Here is a 23,083-nt window from a genome sequence, read left to right on the forward strand (position 1 = left end):
ATAGATTCCAGCACACTGTTTTCTGGGTTGAATGACAAAGTGTTACAAATTACTTACAGCACAAAACCCAGCTGGTCTCTGCTGGAGTTACTGCTCTGTATTGGCCTCCTCCCAACTTTGTCTCACCCCATCAACAATGCCTTCTAATCTTGAGTATTGCTGGAAAACGACACATTTAGTCAAAGCTTTCTCACCTTGCACTCGTCCGGCCAGTTCTTGGAAAATAACCTCTGTATAATACTGGTTAGTTGACAAGTGTACTCTGATTGGTAGAGGCATTCTAATGGAAAAATGGGGTCAGTTAAATAATGATTGACAGTTCACTACAAAGCTTTGTTTAAATTTCAACTGGGCAGGCTGACTCTGATTGGCCAAGACATTGCCTTAATGAGTTAAAGCAGGCACAATGAATGTGCATTTTCTTGCTGTCTGGAAAGGACAGGAACCTTTATGTTAATATATTAGATCTCCCGGTATGTTCAAATACAGTATGTTCAGTGCAGCCCAACTGACAATGTTAAATTGGTTATCAGTGCAACTCAGCATAGATTTCAACTCAATTCCATTTCTCATTGATATTCTAATGATTTGTCCTGATGAGTGCAAGACAAAAAGCTTTGACAAAACGTATGCATTGTTAGTAGTGCTGAAGTTGTATTCTATCTATTAGACTACCCTTCTAATCCTTAATTGGTTCACCTAGTTTATCCAGCTTTCCCTGGAATATATCTGTGCTATTTGCCTCATCTACTCCCATGCCACACTCTAAAACATTCTCTGAATGAAGATATTTCTCTTGGATTTATGAATAAATATTTTCTATTTGAGCCCTCCCACTCACATCCATCTTGACTGCATCACTCATCCATCATGACCATATTATTGTATTCAAGACAGGAATTATAGGTCTCTGTGGATAATGTGATAAAGTGATCTAACAAACGTGAATAGAATGTTTTACTAGAGTAATCTGATGTTCTAGGTGTGTTGAGTACAATCAATATTGAATTGTATTGCAGCAAGAGTTCAGTCCTCAGGACTAATGCACTACTGAATAGGGAGTGTTGAACGGAGAGAAACTGCATGCCAAGGTTAAAAAGCAACATAAATCTCATTCGAATTGAGAAGAAAAATGTAGCAGCTTTCTAAAAACAATTGTATAAACAGCTCCAGATTACAACAGCATTAGGTGGAGAATAGGACTCAGTCAGCCACTGACGGAAATGGATGGCAGAAGTGGAGAATAAACTACTTCTATCTGAGTGCTGGTTTTAAAATGAAAAGCATCAACTGCCCCTCCATCCAGCGTAGTCATCTCCTAAAGCCTGCGTTTCCATTTAGTTCGATAAACCAGAGGTGATTTTGTGCATGCCTCATTAACTTGATCAAGTTCATTTTGAGGAGGTAACAGCAATGATTGATGAGGGAAAGGCAATTGATGTTATCTACATGGAATTCAGTAAAGCCTTTGAGAAGGTCCCTCATGGCAGACTGGTACAAAAGGTGAAGTCACATGGTATCGGGGTGAGCTGGCAAGATGGATGCAGAACTGGCTTAGTCATAGAAGACAGAGGATAGTGGTGGAAGGATGCTTTTCGAAATGGAGGGTTGTGACTAGTGGTGTTACACAGGGATCAGTACTGGGACCTCTGTGTTCATGGTCTACATCAGTGATTTGGAGGAAAACATAGCTTGTCTAATTAGTAAGTTTGAGGCTGTTATAAAGATTGGTGGTGATGCAGATAATGAGGAGGATTGTCAGAGCATACAGTATAGATCAGTTGGAGTAATGGGCAGGAAAATGGTAGATGGACTTTAGTCCAGACAAATGTAAGATGATGCAGTTTGGAAGATCATAGACTGAATGGCAGAACCCTTAAGAGTATTGATGTGCAGAGGGTGTGCAGGTCCACAGATCACTGCAGCTCAGGTAGGTAAGGTAGTAAAAAAAGGCCTATGGTATGCTTGCCTTCATTGAAGGGGCATCTAGTATAAGGATAGGCAAATTACGCTGCAGCTTCATAAAACTTTAGTTAAGCCACACTTGGAATATTGCGTACAGTTCTGGTCACCACACTACCAGAAGGACGTGGATGCTTTGGAGATGGTACAGGAAAGGTTTATCAGGATGTCGCCTGGTATGGGGGATTTTAGCTATGAAGGTTTTCTTTCAGTGGAATGCAGGAGGTTGAGGGGCGACCTAATAGAAGTTTATAAGATTGTGAATGGCATGAATAGAGTGGAAAATATGAGGCTTTTTCTAAGGTGGACTGGTCAATTAGAAGGGAACACAGGTTCAAGGTGCGAGGGGGAAAGTCTAAAAGTGATGTTCAAGGCAAAGCATGGAGAGTGTCTGGAATGCTGTGCTAGAGGTGGTAGTGGAAGCAGACACAATAGCAGCATTCAAGAAACACCTGGAAGAATATATGAATAGGAAGAGATTAGAGGGTTACGGATCCTGTAAGTGAGCAGTTTTAGTATGGAAGGGCAAAATGTGTCAGCATAGGCTTGGAGGGCTGAAGGGCCTGTTCCTCTGCTGTCATGTTCTTTGTCCTTTGTGATGTACTTTGCAAGAAGTAGCAAGACAATAGGAAGCTTAGAGGAACTGAGGAATCTAGGGGTACTTGTCCACAAATTCCTGAAGGTGGCAAAACAGTTTAATAGGGTATTTAAGATGGCACAAGGGATGCCTGCGTTATCAGTCAAGGTATAGATTATAAAAGCAGGGAGTTTATGTTGGAGTTGTAGCTGGAATACTGTATCGGAAGGATTTAACTGCACTGTGGTGAGTGCAGAGGAGATTGACCAGGATGCTAAACTAAAACAAAGTACTGCGGATGTTGGATACCTGAAACAGAAATTGCTGGAGAGACTCAGCAGATCTGGAAGCATCTGTGGAGAGAAAGCAGACTTAACACTCTGAAGAAGGGTCTTTGGACTCAAAACATTAACTCTAGTTTCTCTCTTCACAGATGTTGCTAGACCTGCTGAGCTTCTCCAGCAATTTCTGCTTTTGTTTCACCCGACTGTTGCCTGAGGTGGAGTATTTCAGCGATGAAGAGAGGCTGGATAAGCTCAGGTTGTTTCCTTTGGGACAGAGAGGATGAGGGGGTCCTGATAGAGGGGTATAAAATGATGAGGGGTTTGGACAAGATCAATAGAATATATAACTCTGTTCCCCTTGGTTGAAAGATCAATGACACCGAGACATCATTTTTAAAGTGAAAAAGCAGGAGATTCAGAGGGGATTTGAGGAAAAGCTTTTTCACCCCAGAGAGTGGTGGAGGTCTAGTACTTAGATGAGCACTTGAAGTGTCATAACATGTGAGGCTATAGATCTAGTGTGGGAAAGTGGGACTGGTGTTTGCGGTACAGACTCAATGGGTCAAAGGGCCTCATCTTGTACCGTAGGATTCTGTGCTAGATTATGATTAATCTGTATCTCAACTTGTTACCTGTCACAACCCTCATACTCTGACCCAACACACATCTCCAGTTCCAATTGATTCCCAACATGCCGAGCCTTTTGTGGGGGGTGGGGTGGGGGGAGAAAGAGTTCCAGATTTCTAATGTTCACATCGTAATGACATCCTTCCAGACATCACCTTTATTAAATTGCTTATTAAATGTCTGACAGCCAATTCATAAAGGAGGAGTCCAGCAATCCATTTTTACTCAGTTTAGTATTTAGTCAGAAAGCGAAACATTGTAAATATATAACTCTGTGACAGAAGTCCTTTGGAATACTGTGCAGTGCCCTTCCTGAGGGCCGGAGTCCTGAGCTGAAGTCCCACATCAGGAGTTGGCTGGCAAGTGTTAACGTGGCCACTCAGGCTGACTATCCATTTGTAAATCATTTCAACAGAACAGTGGCAGGTGGTAAAAGCAGGAGAGATTCCTAGTCACCCATGTGATGGAAGAAAAGTTGGAGCCTTGACCATCACAATCTAACCTACGGGATGAATGTACAAGTGTATGTTGTCATAGCAACCCAATGCCTTATAATGCAAGTTGGTGTCAACAACATGGGGATTGCACTGTAATCCATTTGGGGTGGATTCAGGACCTATCTTTTTCCCAGCAGAGAACTCAATGTGAATAAATGACTCTTTACATGTTAATTTACTTATTCTTGCAGGTTCAAGTCCCACCTGCTCCAGTGATATGTAATAACATCTCTGAACAAGTTGATTAGAAATATCTAAACTGCTTCCTTGTTCTGGACTTGCCAGGAAAATAGCTTTTCTGGGCCGTCAAATCCTTTCATAATATTGAACTCGTGAATCCGATCGCTTCTCCATTTTTAAAAAATTCGAACAAGTGGAGACGCAATTTCAGCAGTCTGTCCACTGAGCGAGTTAACAGTTTGGAAACTTCACATAAACTCTATTTCCAAATGTTGTAGCACAGGGCTTTTTGTTTCTTGCATGGGGTGTGGGCATTACGAACAATAACTACATTTGATGCCCAATCCAAATTTTTCAAACACTGAGCAGCTTGCGAGGGCTATTTAAGAAGGCAATTAAGAGTCGATCACAAACAATAGATCTGGAGTCATATGAAGGCCAGACGAGGTAAGGACAGCAGATTTCTTCCCTGAAGGGTACTAGTGAGCCTCATGGGTTTTTACAGCAGTTAGCAAAGATCACCATTAGGCAAGCATTTTAATTCCAGATCTTATTGAATTCAAATTTCCCAATCCTACCAGGCAAGGATTCAAACCCATACCTGGAGAAAATTAACCTCTGGGTTCTAGATGACTAATGCAGTGATATCACCACCACTTCCCCACCTCCTCAGTGTCCTCTGACTGGGCGTGCAGTACACAAGGTAATGCAGTTCCAATAAATTTTCATTATTAATTATATCAGAAAACCTGTGAAGTTTTGTTAATAAACCTGCCACTTGTCACAGTTTGTACAAGAGTGAGATCTTTATGACGTACCCCAGAGGAGTTTGTAGCAGGTTTTACAATGAGAAAGCTATTTAATTGTGTAACAGGCTGGCAGCAATAAAGGATCTTGAACCCTCTGTGTACTCCCTGGTACAAACATGTGGAGTCAGATTCTCAGTCCCAGCATGGAGCCACTCCGACCAGGAATGTAGGCTGAAAGGCTTTTGCCTGAAACGTCGATTTCGAAGCTCCTTGGATGCTGCCTGAACTGCTGTGCTCTTCCACTAATCCAGGCTGGGAATTCTAGCCCAACACAAGGCTTTGGTACTGGAAATGTGATTGTGCCAACTGATTTGTGAGAGATCCAGTACATCCAAATTAGACACATGTTTAGAAGTCTGACTCAGTGCTACTGAATAACATTGGACTATTGGTGGGGACAGGTCTGTCCCTGTATAACACGGGGGTACAGTACTGGTGGGGACAGGTCTGTCCCTGTATAACACGGGGGTACAGTACTGGTGGGACAGGTCTGTCCCTGTATAACACTGGGGTACAGTACTGGTGGGGACAGGTCTGTCGCTGTATAACACTGGGGTACAGTACTGGTGGGGACAGATCTGTCGCTGTATAACACTGGGGTACAGTACTGGTGGGGACAGATCTGTCGCTGTATAACACTGGGGTACAGTACTGGTGGGGACAGATCTGTCCCTGTATAACACGGGGGTACAGTACTGGTGGGGACAGATCTGTCGCTGTATAACACTGGGGTACAGTACTGGTGGGGACAGATCTGTCGCTGTATAACACTGGGGTACAGTACTGGTGGGGACAGGTCTGTCACTGTATAACGCTGGGGTACAGTACTGGTGGGGACAGGTCTGTCACTGTATAACGCTGGGGTACAGTACTGGTGGGGACAGGTCTGTCACTGTATAACACTGGGGTACAGTACTGGTGGGGACAGGTCTGTCGCTGTATAACACTGGGGTACAGTACTGGTGGGGACAGATCTGTCGCTGTATAACACTGGGGTACAGTACTGGTGGGGACAGATCTGTCGCTGTATAACACTGGGGTACAGTACTGGTGGGGACAGATCTGTCGCTGTATAACACTGGGGTACAGTACTGGTGGGGACAGATCTGTCGCTGTATAACACTGGGGTACAGTACTGGTGGGGACAGATCTGTCGCTGTATAACACTGGGGTACAGTACTGGGGTACAGTACAGTACCTGTCATTTTAGAACACTGGGCTATGGTACTGGTGGGGTTTACTTGTCAATACTCACTGTAAATCCACCCATAGGTTGTTCATCCCATTCCTTGTGATGTTTGTGCATCACTTGAACAGCTGTGTCATACACCTAGTTTGGTCAGATTCCACCCCCTCCACCAACAGCCTTCAACCCACACACTGCCTCAGGGAAGATTAATAACTCCCAGAGCTGAGAGATCTGTTCACTGCCAACTTGTTTAAGGTTGGGCCTGTGCTTTTCACAGACCACATTGTTCACAAACAGCCATAAACATAAATTCTTAACAGATGGTCCTTATTGTATTTTATACACACAACGATCCCTGTGTCAGGACCCAATGATCATCATCCTCTGTTGTTGTTTGTGGTGGTGGATTAATAGTTGAAACAAAGGAACAGCCTGCATTCCAAAGCTGCTTTAATGACCATTGAACACCCCTCAGCCAATTAAATACACCTGAAATATCGTTGGTATGATTGTGTGAGAAAAATTGTGACCATTTTAAACACAGCAAGCTTCCAAAACCCACAGTGGGGTTAATGCCAAAGTAGATACTAATTGAATGATGTTGATTGATGGGTGCAATTAGCCAAGACACCAGGAGAACTCCCCTGCTGTCAACTTACTTCAGAGTGTTTTATATCCATCTGTGAGGGCAGCCAGGGGCCTGGTTTAACATCCCATTCGGAAAAATAAGATAGTGCAGCCTAGACTAGGTCCCAGTCCAGGTCTGTGCTCACTTCAAGGTACCTTTTACAGTCAGTACACAGGCTCACACCAGGCCTCAACCTTACAGCTCATTGTACAGCCAGCTCATCGTGAGCACATTCTCATGATTGTAAAAGAGAGTTGTGTCAGATTTATTGTTGCTGGATCTCTTATTCCTTGGTTGACTTATTAACTGAAACATTCTGGATCATTCCTGATGAAGGGCTTTTGCCCGAAACGTCGATTTTGCCTGTCCTCGGATGCTGCCTGAATTGCTGTGCTCTTCCTGCACCACTAATCCAGATTCTGGATCATGAACCCATTCTCAGTATGAAAAGTGAATCCTTTAATTGTTGACATGTCCGTCACCTGTTCCGCTCTGTTTTGCCTGCTGTGTAACTTGCTCGGTACTTTTACTTCTGTTTAGGAGGCGATGCCACGAAATCCAGAAAGGAGGAGGAAACCATCCAGTCTCTCATCAGCAAGTCACTGGGTCCCAAGCCCTGATTGGGTGAGTAGCCAATGGACTCCGAACCCTGATTGGCCAATGAACATGGAGTCCTGACTGGGCGAGTGGGCACTGGGCCCTGACTGGGTGAGTGGACAGTGGGCACTGGGCCCTGACTGGGCGAGTGGGCACTGGGCCCTGACTGGGCGAGTTGCCAGTGGGCACTGGGTCCTGACTGGGTGAGTGGGCACTGGGCCCTGACTGGGCGAGTGGTCAGTGGGCACTGGGCCCTGACTGGGCGAGTGGCCAGTGGGCACTGGGCCCTGACTGGGTGAGTGGCCAGTGGGCACTGGGCCCTGACTGGGTGAGTGGCCAGTGGGCACTGGGCCCTGACTGGGTGAGTGGCCAGTGGGCACTGGGTCCTGACTGGGTGAGTGGCCAATGGGCACTGGGCCCTGACTGGGCGAGTGCGGACTGGGCCCTGACTGGGCAAGTGGCCAGTGGGCACTGGGCCCTGACTGGGCAAATGGGCACTGGGCCCTGACTGGGCGAGTGGCCAGTGGGCACTGGGCCCTGACTGGGCGAGTGGCCAGTGGGCACTGGGCCCTGACTGGGTGAGTGGCCGGTGGGCGCTGGGCCCTGACTGGGCGAGTGGCCGGTGGGCACTGGGCCCTGACTGGGCCAGTGGCCAGTGGGGCACTGGGCCCTGACTGGGCGAGTGGCCAGTGGGCACTGGGCCCCGACTGGGCAAGTGGCCAGTGGGCACTGGGCCCTGACTGGGCGAGTGGCCAGTGCGCTCTCTGCTCTTACTGAACTGCTTATGGACTATTCCATTGTGAGGGAGTGTCTTGGAGAAGTTGCTGTCTTGTACTCTCCCAAATTCCCCATGACCACACTTTCAGTGAGTCACTGACCAGCCGTCAGGTCATGACCCCCCTAACTGACCCACTCCTCTGAGAAGTCCTGGTGGTGGCCAACTGACGCATCTCTGATTGTTTTCCTTGATGTAAACTTACATTTCAACACGTGGTCATGATTCAACCTGTGACCTCTTTGCTCCGTCTGGCTCAGTACAGTAGAATTATGTTCAGTGAATGTTTACAATGAGGGACTTCCCCATTTTACATACAGCCCAGGCCGAGAGGATATCACTGATGGAATTTCCTAGTCCTGTCATCGATGGAGCTGAGTTAGAGCAAAAGATGGGAGGGAGTGAGGGGATGCAGGACAAAGTTTGTCCTCTGCAGTAAGAGAGAGTGTTTACACAGTGAGGAAGTGAATCTCACATCCCAGAAATGTTCCAGGTGATCGTTAAAACTGTTCCCGAATCTATCCAGTGAGCCCAAACCCTGTGTGAGTATTGAACATGACTGTGATCCTGCCAGGTACACTCATTGCCTGAGCTCATCTGTGAAGCCTGGGCACTAGATGCAGCTGTCAAGACAGTGGATTTCTCTGAGCCTGTGTTAGCACCAGGGATCCGGAAGGCAGGGATCAGGTTGCTGTGTGGCTGGCTTTAATCTGTGGCTTCGGTTTAGGGTCTGCATGATCACAGTTTCTATAACATTCTCTTTAACATATGTCCTGTGGGCTGGTAGTCAGTGAGTGATACTTACCTAACACAGTGCTGTTTGTTAATAATTTACTTGCTTAATGAGTCACTGGGCTTGATTGCTCTTTTTGTTGGAACTACATGATTCCAACAGGAAAGTCTGCACCATCGTTTGGTAAATCAGAGTTTCCAGAGACGGTAAATACCATTTGACTTGAGAGACTAATTTTGTATACCACCCCGTCATAACCTCGCCAGCTCCTCATTATCCCTCTATCACCTCCCCATATCCCTTACCCTCATACACACAATTCCACATATTACTCTCCCTCACCCACCTTCCTCCTCATATCTCTTGCCCTCATCTATCCATCTTACCTTCCATTACCCCCCTCACCATATCCCTCATTGGCCACCTCACAATCTATTGCCTGCCCTCCATACCCCTCACCATCTATTGTCCACCCCTCCATACCCCTCACTTTCTAATGCCTGTCCCTCCATATCCCTCACCCTCTATTGCCCGCCCCCTCCATATCTCTCAATCTCTATTGCCCACCCCTCCATATCCCTCATCCTCTATTGCCCGCCCCTCCATATCCCTCACCATCTATTGCCTACCCCTCCATATCCCTCACCATCTATTGCCTACCCCTCCATATCCCTCACCCTCTATTGCCCGCCCCCTCCATATCCCTCACCCTCCATTTCCCACCCCTCCATATCCTTCACTTACTCACTTCAACCTCTATTATCCACCTTACCATGTCCATTGGGCCGACCTACCTGCCTCACCACTCTTCTATGTCTCCACTTTCCCACCATATTCCTCACATTCTTCCCACCATATCCTCTCACCACACGCCACAAACCGTCATTGTTGAGAAATCTATTTAATTGCCCATTGACGACTCCTGCCTGCCACTGCCCTTGCCTGATCATATGGTCTCCAGCGCTGGTGAGGGAACTGCACTTGGATTCCATGGGAAAATGACTGCATCTGAAATAAAAACAAAGTGCTGAAAATACTCCCAGATCTTGCAGTGTGTGTGGCGAGAAGAACCGAGTTAATGTTTTAGACTAATGAGCTGGAACGGCGAAGGATGAGGGGTGACTTGATAGAGGTTTATAAGATGATCAGGGGAATAGATAGAGTAGACTTTTTCCCCGGGTACAACAGAGTGTTACAAGGGGACATAAATTTAAGGTGAAGGGTGGAAGGTATAGGGGGGATGTCAGGGGTATGTTCTTTATCCTGAGAGTGGTGGGGGCATGGAATGCGCTGCCTGTGGGAGTGGCAGAGTCAGAATCATTGGTGACCTTTAAGTGGCAATTGGATAGGTACATGGATGGGTGCTTAAGCTAGGACAAATGTTTGGCACAACATCATGGGCCGAAGGGCCTGTTCTGTGCTGTATTGTTCTATGTAGCTGTTGGAGATTTAATTCCAGACAGTACCAGAGGGTTGTGTGGCCTGCCTCACTGTTTCACTTACTCACTCACTGCTTAGTCACTTTACTGATTCTGCAGAGCGACAGTTTTCCTGCAGTGTTGGAAACACAGTAACGTTCTTGGCTGGAGATGATTAGTTTGATTTTTAGCGGTGGGATGACACAGCGGGTTTGGCGGGACTTCAGTCCTGAGGTCTTGTTTGAGCCCAGCCCATTGCACACCCCACACTATCAGTGAGATCAAATCTCCGACACAAAACAGACACAAAATAGCCCCCACTCTCCCTGATTACTAGTCTCAGTGTGAGGCAGTGTACCAGAGTGAGGACTGATTTTCCATCTTTATTCTTGATAGAAATCTCCCGACAAGTCACAGATGAAATTATAGCAACGTTACACAAATGCAAACTCATTCACTTTCTTAGTTTCCCTCTCCCATTCTCTCTCACACTCTCCTACTCTCTCTCAAACTTGCCATCACTCTTTTGCAATCGCTTGCTCTTTCATTCTCTTACCCTCTCTTGCACTCACTCTTGCTCGCACTCTCACTGTCCTATTTTCTCACTCATACTGATGCTCTCCTGAGCTTGCTCGCTCACTCACTCACTGTTTGACACTCTCACTTGCTCTGACACTTGCTCTCATTTTTGTAGTCATTCTCACTCGCACTGGCACTCGTTTTCTCTCTCCCTCTCCGTTTCCCTCTCTCCCTCTGCGTCTCTCTCTCTCTCTCTCCCTCTCTCTCCCCCTTCTGCATCTCTCTCTCTCTTTCCCCCTCTCCCCCCCACCCCTCCTGCATCCCTCTCGCTCTCTCCCTCTCTCTCTCTCCCCCCCTTCTGCATCTCTCTCTCTCTTCCCCCCTCCCCCCACCCCTCCTGCATCCCTCTCTCTCTCTCTCTCTCTCCCCTCCAGGTAAAAGAATTTTCTGTGTTGATCTCAAGTGTCAGCCACAAATCAATGTACTAAAGCAGCCTCAATGCTGAACAGCACTCCCACCTTTTGGATTGTACTGTTGTGTGTCGGTTGGGAAAACATTAATGTGCTGAGGCTGTGTAAATGAAAGTATGATGGCGATTTCTGTTGTTTGTCTTTTATTTACTGAAGCAAATGCAATACATCACACTTTGCACACCTGGGCTCCCAGATATCCTCAATGGCCCAGACGGGCCTAGTTTTGAGTCTGAGGCAGGGCACTGGGGAAGATTTGGAAGAGTTTCAGTGTAAATGAGCCTGATGTATGATTGAATCGTCAGTGGCCTTGCCAGCCCCAGCTGAATGAATGCTGTATAGTCCAGGTTGGGTTGAAGTGAGGGTCTGTGTGTGTGCCCTGTGAAATGCTGAGTCACTAGCTGTTAATTTCTAACCATTCCAAGTCTGCTTTGACCTTGTTGCTGATGTTTTTGTCAAATAGTCCCATGTCTGGGGTTTTAACCTGTCAGAGTTTGCTGTGTTCTTTAATTGTCTGTGCATGTCTGCCCTTGCATGGTACTAACCCAGCGCTCACTGTGTGTGACCTTTGACCTGCAGGTGATATCATGGAAATCAAAACTGCCCCTCCAAACAATCATGCGCCTGTTACAGGTTCTGGTCCCACAAGTGGAGAAGATCTGCATTGACAAGTAAGCATGTGAACTAACAACTTCGGCTGCAGGCCAGGCTTTGCCGAGCTTCTTCTACTCAACCATACAAATAGAAAATCCCTGTTTGTCAGGAGTTATCAGTGTGAATGTCCCTTAGTCTCAGGCCAAACTAAAACAGTTTGAATTCATTAGTCTTGTTAAAATCTCTTCGAATCTCTTGGCAGCCATTTGCTTTCATGTTAACATGGTGGTAACCCTCATTCTGAGATTCTTTCCCCAGTTTGCCAATCTTCTTGGTAAAATGACAGAAAGCTAGCAGCTTCCCTGCACGCTCTGTATTAAAACCACAAGGGAGCCAGATTACCTGGAGGTGCGGCTAATGGCTGAGGCAGCACCAGGTATGAGCGTGAAAACTGCCTGCTTCCTGCTTTGGCTCTTGGTTAATGTGGAGGGTGCTCATTCCAGCTCCACCAATGATCTGATTTGCTCTGGCTGGGCTCAGGGTCCCCAGTTATTTTTGGGGGAGTTGAGATGGATAGTCTCACTGCTGATCCCACCCTCACCACCACACCCTTTCTCATAGACATGTTCTACCCTTGTCCAAGGAGGTACCTAGACTGCATTCCCATTGGAAGGGGATGTACTCCAAGGGGTTGAAGTGTCAATAGTTTTGGAGCAAGAGGAGACGAATCAACTTGAGGTAGCTTGAGGAAATCCGACTCCGAGTTGATGCCTGAACTTTGAAGACTGCCGTAAATCAGAGAAAGGGAGAATCTCCTGGGCACTGTTTCAGGAGGCAGTCACACCCTTAGATTAACTATTTCCAATTTGTTTAGTGGTTGGGGACAGAAGGGTGTGACTATGAGTGAGGCAGGTAGAGGGATCCAGGAGGTAATCCTGAAGGAGCCTCAACCCTTAAGCTTTTCTGCTACCAGGTTTGAGATGCTTGCTCCCTGTGTAGGTGAGAGTGGGGGCTGTAGGGAGGATGAGTAAACTGACCATAGCACCGTGGGGCAGGGAGCCATTCAAGAGAGGGGAGAAAAGAGAAACGCAGTTGTAATCAGGGATAGTACAGTCAGAGGAATAGACACTGTTCTGTGTGGCCCGGATCGAGAGTCCCGGGTTTGCTCTCTGGTGCCCAGGCTCAGGATATCTGATCCGGGCTGCAGAGGAACCTGGAGTGGGAGGGAGGGGAAAGATCCAGTTACCATGGCCCACGTAGGTACCAGCGATATGGGGAGAAAGAGGAAAGAGGCATTGCTGAAGTGATATAAGCAGCTAGGGGCTAAATTAAAAAGCAGCATCTCAAAGATAATAATCTCTGGAGTGCTACCTGAGCTACAATTGGCACAAGGTCAACAAGATTAAAGAGGTAAACGCCTGGTTCAAGGATTGGTGTGGGAGAAATGGGTTCAAATTCATGGACATTGGCAAAGGACGGAGCTGTTCTGATGGAATGGGCTCCACCTGAATCATTAAAATGACACCAGAGTCCTGGCCAATCACATAACTAGAGCTGGAGAGAGGACTTTAAGCGACATAGTGGGGATGGATTCAATTGCATGGAAAACTGTAAAATCAAAGGGAAAGGAGAAGGTAAGATTGGTGATTAGTGATGGGGTGGATTGTTGGTAGAAAATAAAAGGAAGAGCCAGAATGTGTGAATGTCATATTGTCCCAAAGAGGTAGAAAAGTGTAGGGAAACTTGATAAAAGAACAAATGTAAAGGCTTTGTATCTTAATGCATGAAGCATTCAGAATGAGGTAGACAGACTAATGGTGCAAATTGGGGTAAATGGATACGATCTCGTCATCATTATGGTTACAAGGAGATCAAAACCGGAAACTTAACCTTCAGGGCTATTTGACCTTTCAGAGAGACAGGAGGGTTGGGAATAGTGGTGGGCTGGCACTGTTGATAAATAAAATGAGGATAGTTGTGAGCGATGATCTGGGCTTGGATGTTGACTCCATTTGGGTTAAGGTAGAAATCAGCAAGGGAAAGAAGACTTTGGGAGGAGTAGTGCACAAACCCCCAAACGGGAGCCAGTCTGTGGGAAAGGTGATAAATCTACGAGTAATTGGAGTATGTGAAAAGAACAGAGCAATAATTATGGTGGCTTTATCTTCATTTTGATTGGGTTAGTCAAACTGGAAGGGTAGTTACAACATCAAATTCAGAAGGCCAGCTTCTGAGCAAAATGTCATGGAGTAAGTCAGGGAACAGGCTATTCTGCTTCTGGTAATGGGTTTTGAGGCAAATTCAATAAATGATCTCCAGGTAGGAAATAGTTACTATTACATAATAAAATTTGCTTTTCAGTTTGAGTAAGAAGCTTGGGTCGGGAAAAACTGTTTAACTTAAAAAAGAATTCCAATAAATTGAGGATAGAGTTAGCTAAAATAGCCTTGGCAGATAGATGGGCAGGAATGACGGTGGCAAACAATTAAGAAGGTAATCCATGGCTTTAAGTAAAAATGCATCCCAATAATGAGGGAAGATTCTAAGAGAGGGATAAACTAATCATGGGAAATTAAGGAGAATATTAAATTTAAAAGAAAAAGCATATGAAAAGACCAAAGTCAGTGAGTCCTGAACACGAGGGTAAATTCAGAATCCATCGAAGGAAGTTGCAAAAGATGATCAGGAGAGGGAAAATAATCTGAGAGGTCAAATTAGCCAGATAAATAAAAATATTAGCAAGAAATATAAAACAAAATTTAAACAGCTAAAAAAGGAACAATGTGTTATGGAGAAAATAAAGAGAACCACCAGGAGATGCAGAGAGTTCTTCAAGAAGTAGGTCTTTTATTTGCAAAATAAACCGTGACACTGAGAAAGCAGATTCTCGAATGCCCCCGAACCTCAGGGTCCGTGGATTTTTATATCTGTTTTTATCATGTTTCTGTTAGCTTATCAGCATGTCCACCTGTCATGATAGATATTTAGCTGTTCCATCTGTTACAATAGTCTCCTGTCTCAAGCTGACTCTACTAACTATTAATTAGATATTTTAATGTAATGTCCCAATATTTACAGTCCTAATCCTGTCATAATAACACTTAACAGAGAAACTTGTTTTATTACTTGTGTTATCTCATCTCGCCATAGTGACCTTTCAGCCTTAACCTTACTTTGCTAATTAGTGTAAAAATGTTCCATTATGGTTATCCCATCCTGCCCCTGCCTTCCACAGGTTGCTAGTGGTCTTCATGCTTTAACCCTTCCCATGCTTTCATGCTCTTTATTTTCCATATTCCCCCCTTTGAGACCTACTGGTCTCACCCAGAGAAAGAAGACAATAAGCTCAGCCTCTCTTGTGCCCAATACAAACAATGTAGGTCCCAACATGGACTAAATAATTTTCGGAGTCTGAGACTTAAAGGGTTCTTCCTCTATTCCTGGGCTCCCTTGGGCCAAAAGCCTGTCCTCTAATAACCAGAACAGGAAAAAAGACCCAAGATTCCTCACTAAGACCCGCGCGTTCTTCAAAAGTATCATTGACGTCCCCACATGGACATATTCCTTGCACTGTGGGGTAGAGCAGTGGGGTTTCATCAGAGGAGTAAGCACTTCCTGGGGTAGCTGATATGACCACAAATTGCCATGTAGTAATGCGAACTAAAAAGGATTTAATAAAAGGTAAAGTACAACAAAAGATGAAGGCAACAACAAGCAAAACTGTACCTACAATAAGACCAATCTTGACAAACCATGCTCCCCAAGACCCAAATATATCATTCAGCCAATCAAAAGCCTGATGACCAAACCCTGCATTGTCTTTTAGCTCCCGTCTTAGATTCTTTAGTTTTTCCATTGCTTTAGTAAAAGATCCCCCAGGCTAGTGGTGTTAGGTATAAAGGTACAGCAATGTTCCCCAAACATCACACAAACCCTGCCTTTTTCTGCCAGTACCCAATCTAAGGCTGTTTTGCCATGTCATTTTGGTAGTCAAATCCAATTGTTCTCCCAAGGCGACAAGGGCATCGTCAGTATAATTAATAAATCTCTGGTTGTAATAAATGTAATTAATCCATTCAGCATTCTTGCTAACCCCTATCACTGGGATGAGAGCTTCCCAGCCCATGGCAATCTCATTGCGAGCCCTAAACTAATTAGGAATACCTCCTGGCTATCCTATGCTATCAATCCGAATTGTTGGATCAGGGACACACCGTCGCTTAGTTTGGCGCAAAGCTGACTGTGACGTTGTATCAAGCTGCGTGTGTGGTGATATAACTATCTCGTGCAGGAGCATTACACCGGCACAGCTGCCACTCTAGTCAGTGGGCAGCGTCAGGTGCAACCCTCCTTTCTTACCACACAGGCCACCAAGTATCTGCCAGTGGGACGCTTGAGAATTTAAAACAGCCCCAAATGTGGTGTCCACCTCGAGGTCAATCGTATTCCTGCAAAGATCCTTAAAATAGCTGACTGGTGTGGAGCCATTTCGCTTAAAGCATTCAAAACTCAACCCCGTATCCTGAAAGCAACCACTGAACGTGTAATTAGTCTTACTGGTGGAAAGCAGGGTACTATAGCAACACCACTGTTGGAGTTGCTGCCTGCCCACGTCATCCTGCTGATAGAACATAGAGCCTTGAAATAGGAGGCACCAAAAGGGGCAATGGGATTGCCTGGATCATCTGGATTAAGAGGTTGGCTAGAGTGCTGCAAATGCCATTGAGTACAGGTGGTCACGTTATCAGGCATATGGACAACATAGTATGAGGAGGTTGCCTTAGTACACAAAAAACAGTCCTGTCTCACCATCATTACAGTGATATAGTTTGCCCATTGATACCAGTTATTGTCACGGGCGTGTACCCATGTTAGGACAGCAAGGTCTGCACTTCTAATACGTCTTTGCCTCCCAGCCTGAGCAACCCTGGCATTACCAGTCCAGGTCTGCCAAGTTAATGGTCTCCAAGTCTGAGTATACAGGCCTGACATCCGAGAGGGGACTATCATGGGCATCCCCCATGTCTTCCCCATCCCCACTGCCAGGAGAACGATGCACCACATCTAGAATGATCAGTATCCCCAAGAACTTCACCTGTACCTTGTTCGGAACCCTGCTGAGGGGTACTAGCCTCCTGTGTGTCCTGCCCGTGTCCAAGTTCCTCGGCCTCAGCTCCACTTACCTCAGTGTTAGAGTTAGTTGTGCTGGTGGGAGAGTACAATGATGAAGGTGGTACCATATGTGTCGTCCTTCCACTTGGATGGCGGTAGGTGATGCCTTAGTCACTACGAAAGGTCCCTCTCTCCTCGGCTCATTCCAGTGTCTTCGAAAAACCTGAACGTACACCTAATCCCTGGGTTTAATAGGTCCTTCTTCGTTGACAGGTGTCGGTTCCCTTTGTGTTTCCTGCAGCTGGATAGTCTCACGTATCATAGTTAGCTGCTGCATGTATTGCTTACGTTCCAAGCTTAACCGCTCCAAGCTAGGCCCTTCATATGGCCTTTCCACCTGGGCACTGGCATAGATCTACCTGTGAGCATCTCATCGGTGTTAGGTTGGTCATGCGATAACTCATTAGCGCCAGTGGCAGCGCATCAACCCAATTAAGGTTAGTGTTTGCGCAGATCTTGTTTAATTTGGCTTCAATGTCCCATTATTCCTTTCCACCATACCCCGGGACTGGGGATGATACACGCACCCAAACCTCTGTTCGATCCTCAAAGACTGCAGCACCAACTTAACTACTTTCTGAATGAAGGTAGACCCGTTGTCTGAACTAATTTCCGATGGTATACCAAACCTTGGGATAACGTCATTCGTCAGAAATTTCACTACTGTTCCAGCTCCTGGTTTCAACCTTATTTCCACTGGGCTAGCTGATTTCACTCTCCCCAGATCTGTATCATGCTCTGACTAAAAAGTGGCTGGTAATGCATCCAATGGCTCATTACCACGTGGATCATCTTCCTCCACTGTCACTGACATGCTCCAATGGGGTGTTACCTTGACTTCTTTCGGGTTCCTGTCAAGTTGCAGCATGCTAGGATTTTAATATAGCTGCAATCCCTGGATTCCCAAACCCTTGTCATGAGCATATACCATTCCCTGACAGGATCTATGGCCAGGCATGTAGAATCAAAGTCTTTAGATTGATATCCCTTATTTACCAGTAAGGTTACATGTGGTGCGGTGCCTGGTACTCTATCCCACTTTTCCAGGAACACATTTCTCTCTATTTGCAGGATCACTCCCTGCTCCCCTAATACTATTGCTTCACTTCTCAAATGTTGTGGAGCGGTGACTTCCTGCTGTCACTGCCTCTCTAACACCTCATCCTGAAACTCATCAAATATCACTGTACAGTGCAGCTCAGACTTTAGTCAACATTGTCAACACTTCTGCTTCCCACATCCCCCAAATGTCTTGACTATCACTTGCTATATCCCCTATCCAATAAACATAAACATCTTTAACTTCTCGCATCATTAATTGTGTATTGGCCTTTTCTACAACCAAACCCTGCTGTGTGCATTCCAATCTTACCTCTAACTGTGGTAAATCATCCCTACCTAACAAGTTGATTGGCATCTCTTTAGACAGTAATATTGGCAGAACTACCTCCCTACCTTCCATTTCTAATCTTACTGGAGCTGTAGAACATAGAACAATACAGCACAGAACAGGCCCTTCGGCCCGCGATGTTGTGCCGAACATTTGTCCTAGCTTAAGCACCTAACCATGCACCTATCCAATTGCCGCTTAAGGTCACCAATGATTCTGACTCTGCCACTCCCACAGGCAGCGCATTCCATGCCCCCACCACTCTCTGGGTAAAGAACCTACCCCTGACATCTCCCCTATACCTTCCACCCTTCACCTTAAATTTATGTTCTCTTGTAGCACTCTGTTGTACCCGGGGAAAAAGTTTCTGACTGTCTACTCTATCTATTCCCCTGATCATCTTATAAACCACTAACAAGTCACCCCTCATCCTTCGCCGTTCCAATGAGAAAAGGCCTAGCACTCTCAACCTATCCTCGTACGACCTATTCTCCATTCCAGGCAACATCCTGGTAAATCTCCTCTGCATCCTCTTCAAAGCTTCCACATCTTTCCTAAAGTGAGGCGACCAGAACTGCACACAGTACTCCAAATGTGGCCTTACCAAGGTCCTGTACAGCTGCAACATCACCTCATGACTCTTGAATTCAATCCCTCTGCTAATGAACGCTAATACACCATAGGCCTTCTTACAAGCTCTATCCACCTGTGTGGCAACTTTCAAAGATCTATGAACATAGACCCCAAGATCCCTCTGTTCCTCCACCTCACTAAGAGCCCTACCGTTAACCCTGTATTCCGCATTCTTATTTGACCTTCCAAAATAGGCAACCTCACACTTGACAGGGTTGAACTCCATCTGCCACTCCTCAGCCCAGCTCTGCATCATATCTAAGTCTCTTTGCAGCCGACAACAGCCCTCCTCACTGTCCACAACTCCTCCAATCTTCGTATCGTCTGCAAATTTACTGACCCACCCTTCGACTCCCTCTTCCAAGTCATTAATAAAAATTACAAACAGCAGAGGACCTAGAACTGATCCCTGCGGAACTCCACTTGTAACTGGGCTCTAGGCTGAATATTTACAATCTACCACCACTCTCTGACTTCGACTGGTTAGCCAGTTCTCTATCCAACTGGCCAAATTTCCCACTATCCCATGCCTCCTGACTTTCCGCATAAGCCTACCATGGGGAACCTTATCAAATGCCTTACTAAAATCCATGTACACTACATCCACTGCTTTACCCTCATCCACATGCTTGGTCACCTCCTCAAAGAATTCAATAAGACTTGTAAGGCAAGACCTACCCTTCACAAATCCGTGCTGGCTGTCCCTAATCAAGCAGTGTCTTTCCAGATACTCATAAATCCTATCCCTCAGTACCCTTTCCATTACTTTGCCTACCACCGAAGTAAGACTAACTGGCCTGTAATTCCCGGGGTTATCCCTATTCCCTTTTTTGAACAGGGGCACAACATTCGCCACTCTCCAGTCCCTTGGTACCACCCCCATTGACAGTGAAGACGAAAAGATCATTGCCAACGGTTCTGCAATTTCCTCTCTTGCTTCCCACATAATCCTAGCATGTATCCTGTCAGGCCCAGGGGACTTGTCTATCCTCAAGTTGTTCAAAATGCCCAACACATCTTCCTTCCTAACAAGTATCTCCTCTAGCTTATCAGTCCGTGCTATTGGGTGGCCTATAGTAAACATCCAACAAGGTGACTGCTCCTTTCCTATTTCTGACTTCAGCCCATACTACCTCCAAAGGCAGATCCCCCTCGAACTGCCTTTCTGCAGCCGTTATACCATTTCTAATTAGCAACGCCACCCCCCCCCTCCTTTTTTACCACCCTCCCTAATCTTACTGAAACATCTGTAACCAGGAACCTCCAACAACCATTCCTGTCCCTCTTCTATCCACGTTTCCGTGATGGCCACAACATCGTAGTCCCAGGTACCGATCCACGCCTTAAGTTCACCCACCTTATTTCTGATAATCCTTGCGTTGAAGTATACAGACTTGAACCCATCTCTGTGTCCGCAAGTATTCCCTGTCAGTGCTACCTTCTCCACAGCCTCCCTACATTCTTGGACATCCTGAAAAACAGCTAACCTACTTGCTGGACTACAAGTTCAGATCCAATCCCCCTGCCAAACTAGTTTAAACCCCCCCCCGAAGAGTGCTAGCAAACCTACACGTGTAGTATCTCGGGTTCCTTCTCCACTCAAACTTCTTACCTTCCCAGAAGCCTCTGTTGACGACTTCCGGGTTCCCGCTCCTAGTTGGGAAAAAAACACAGACTGCGAAAAGAAAAACGTTAATTTAAACTGGTCTCCGCTTACCTTCCGGCTCCCTTCTCTGTGCGCCCGCTGTAGCACTGAGCTCTTCAACAATACGGTCCCTCTCATTTGTAAATACTGAAGAAAAGTACTCATTCAAGACCTCTCCTATCTCTTCCGACTCGATACACAGTCTCCCACTACTGTCCTTGATCAGATCTGCCCAGGATCTGAGGAGCATAAATTGGGAGCATAGGTTGTCAGGGAAGGATGTCATGGAAATGTGGAACTTTTTCAAGGAACAGATACGACGTGTCCTTGATATGTATGTACCTGTCAGGCAGGAAAGAGATGGTCATGTGAGGGAACCTTGGTTGACGAGGGAGGTTGAATGTCTTGTAAGGAGGAAGAAGGAAGCTTACATAAGGTTGAGGCAACAAGAGCGTTGGAGGGGTACAGGATAGCCAGAAGGGAGCTGAAGAAAGGGATTAGGAGAGCTAAGAGCTGTAAATCGGTTTAACTGTGATTTCCCTGAGAACCCTACAGTTTTAACAAATTTACTTGACATAGGAAGGTGAGAAGCATACCGCGGCTGTACACAAGTGTATGTAGCTCCAGTATCTAGCATCATTGGTGTCCGCGACCCTTCTATATTAACTTGTATTACTGGTTCTTGATCAGCTTCCCATGCTACTACAGGGTAGTGCCCCTTCCCACCCAGGTTCTCAGGGCATCCCTAAAACATCCCATACGGGTTAACAGGTCCTCCTGGGCCTGTAGGTGTCTGGGAAGTGGCCACTCGGGATTCCTGCTGTCCAGGCCCGCTGTAAGGCAGAGGGCCCGGTCCAATAAGGGCAATTCCTCCTAAAGTGGCCTGGTTGATTAGATATTTTAATGTCATGTCCCAAATATTTACGGTCCCAATCCTGTCATAATAACACTTAACAGAGAAACTTGCTTTATTACTTGTGTTATCTCATCTCGCCATAGTGACCTTTCAACCTTAACCTTACTCTGCTAATTGGTGTAAGAATGTTCCACTATGGCTATCCCATCCTGCCCCTGCCTTCCACAGAACACAGATTCCCAGTGGTCTTCATGCTTTAACCCTTCCCATGCTTTCATGCTCTTTATTTTCCATAAGAGGTCAAAGTGATCATAAGTGTCTTAGAAAATGAATCTAGGGAGACAGTTTTGGGGAATAAGGAAATAGCAGAGGAGTTAATCAGATATTTTGCATCAGTCTTTACTTTGAGCATCTCATTAATACTGAAGAATAGGGGAAGGAATTAAATACCATCAACATCCACCAATAAAGCAGAACTAGGAAAACTAAAGGCAGAGAAGCTCCCTGGCTCTGATGACCAGCACTCGAGAATCCTAATGACTTGGAGACATTATTGGTTATAATTTTCCAAAAGGCTTGGGATTCTGGAGAAGTAGCAGAGGATTAGAAAATGTGACACCCCGATTCAAAAAGGGAGGGAGGCCGGTTAGATTAACATCTATCATTGGAAACAATTATTAAGGAAGGAATAGCAGAATATTTGGGAAATCATGTCATCAAGCAGAATCAGCATGGCTTCATGAAAGAAAATTGTGTCTGACTATTTTATGAGAGATTTTTGAGGAAGTCTCAACCAGAGTGGATAGAGAGAAACCGGTAGATTTGTTGTATTTGGACTTACAGAAAGCATTCAGTCAGGTGCCTAACAAAGGGGTAAGTCATGAGATGCAAGCCCATGGTGGTGCAGGTAGTGTATCAGCATGGATAGGGAATTAGGAGAAAGTGACGACTGCAGATGTTGGGGATCATAGTCACGAAACGCACAGCAGGTCAGGCAGCATCCGAGGAGCAGGAGAATCGATGTTTCAGGCAAAAGCTCTTCATCAGGATTGAGAAATCAGGATCGAGAATTGGCAAACGAGAAAGAAACAGCAAGTTTTTGTAAAGGGGTTTTTGTTTCAGATTGGTGACCTGTAACCAGTGGGATTCCACAGGGATCAGTGTGGGACATAACTGTTTATGATATTTTTAGTGACTTGGAGGAAGGAAGTGAACGTACTTTAGCCAGTTTTGCAGATGACACAAAAAGATGGACACATAAGTTGGCAAATGGAGTATAACGTGGGAAAAAGCAAAATTGTTCATTTCGGAAGCGAGAACAAAAGAACAAAATATTCTTTAAATGTAATGAAACTGCAGAAAGCTGCACTGCAAAGGGACTTGGAGGTACTTGTGTATGAAACATAGAAAGCTAGCACGCAGGGACAGGAAGACTCATGGAATGGAGTATAAGATTAGGAAAGTCTTACTGCAACTGTACAATGTTTAGTGAGACCACATCTGCAATTATGTGGGCAGATTTGGTCCC

The 23,083-nt window shown here is 45.7% G+C and overlaps 1 protein-coding gene across 5 annotated transcripts in view; it reads left to right on the plus strand.

Annotated features, from left to right (window-relative positions):
* LOC122561967 (protein HID1) overlaps positions 1–23,083 on the plus strand; it is a 129,065-nt gene that overhangs the window by 102,485 nt on the left and 3,497 nt on the right. For 3 of the 5 annotated variants that reach the window (XM_088000406.1, XM_088000404.1, XM_088000405.1), the window contains 2 exons: positions 7,294–7,377; positions 11,845–11,936. In XM_088000406.1, the coding sequence (XP_087856532.1) occupies positions 7,294–7,377; positions 11,845–11,936 (176 nt within the window). The remainder of the gene's footprint in view (positions 1–7,293; positions 7,378–11,844; positions 11,937–23,083) is intronic. The other 2 variants (XM_088000407.1, XM_088000408.1) reach the window with 1 other exon arrangement.

The sequence above is a fragment of the Chiloscyllium plagiosum genome, unplaced genomic scaffold, assembly GCF_037043375.1.
Source record: "Chiloscyllium plagiosum isolate Xiang-an unplaced genomic scaffold, Cpla_swu_hap1 HiC_scaffold_25, whole genome shotgun sequence".
In the NCBI taxonomy this organism is placed as follows: Eukaryota; Metazoa; Chordata; class Chondrichthyes; order Orectolobiformes; family Hemiscylliidae; genus Chiloscyllium; species Chiloscyllium plagiosum.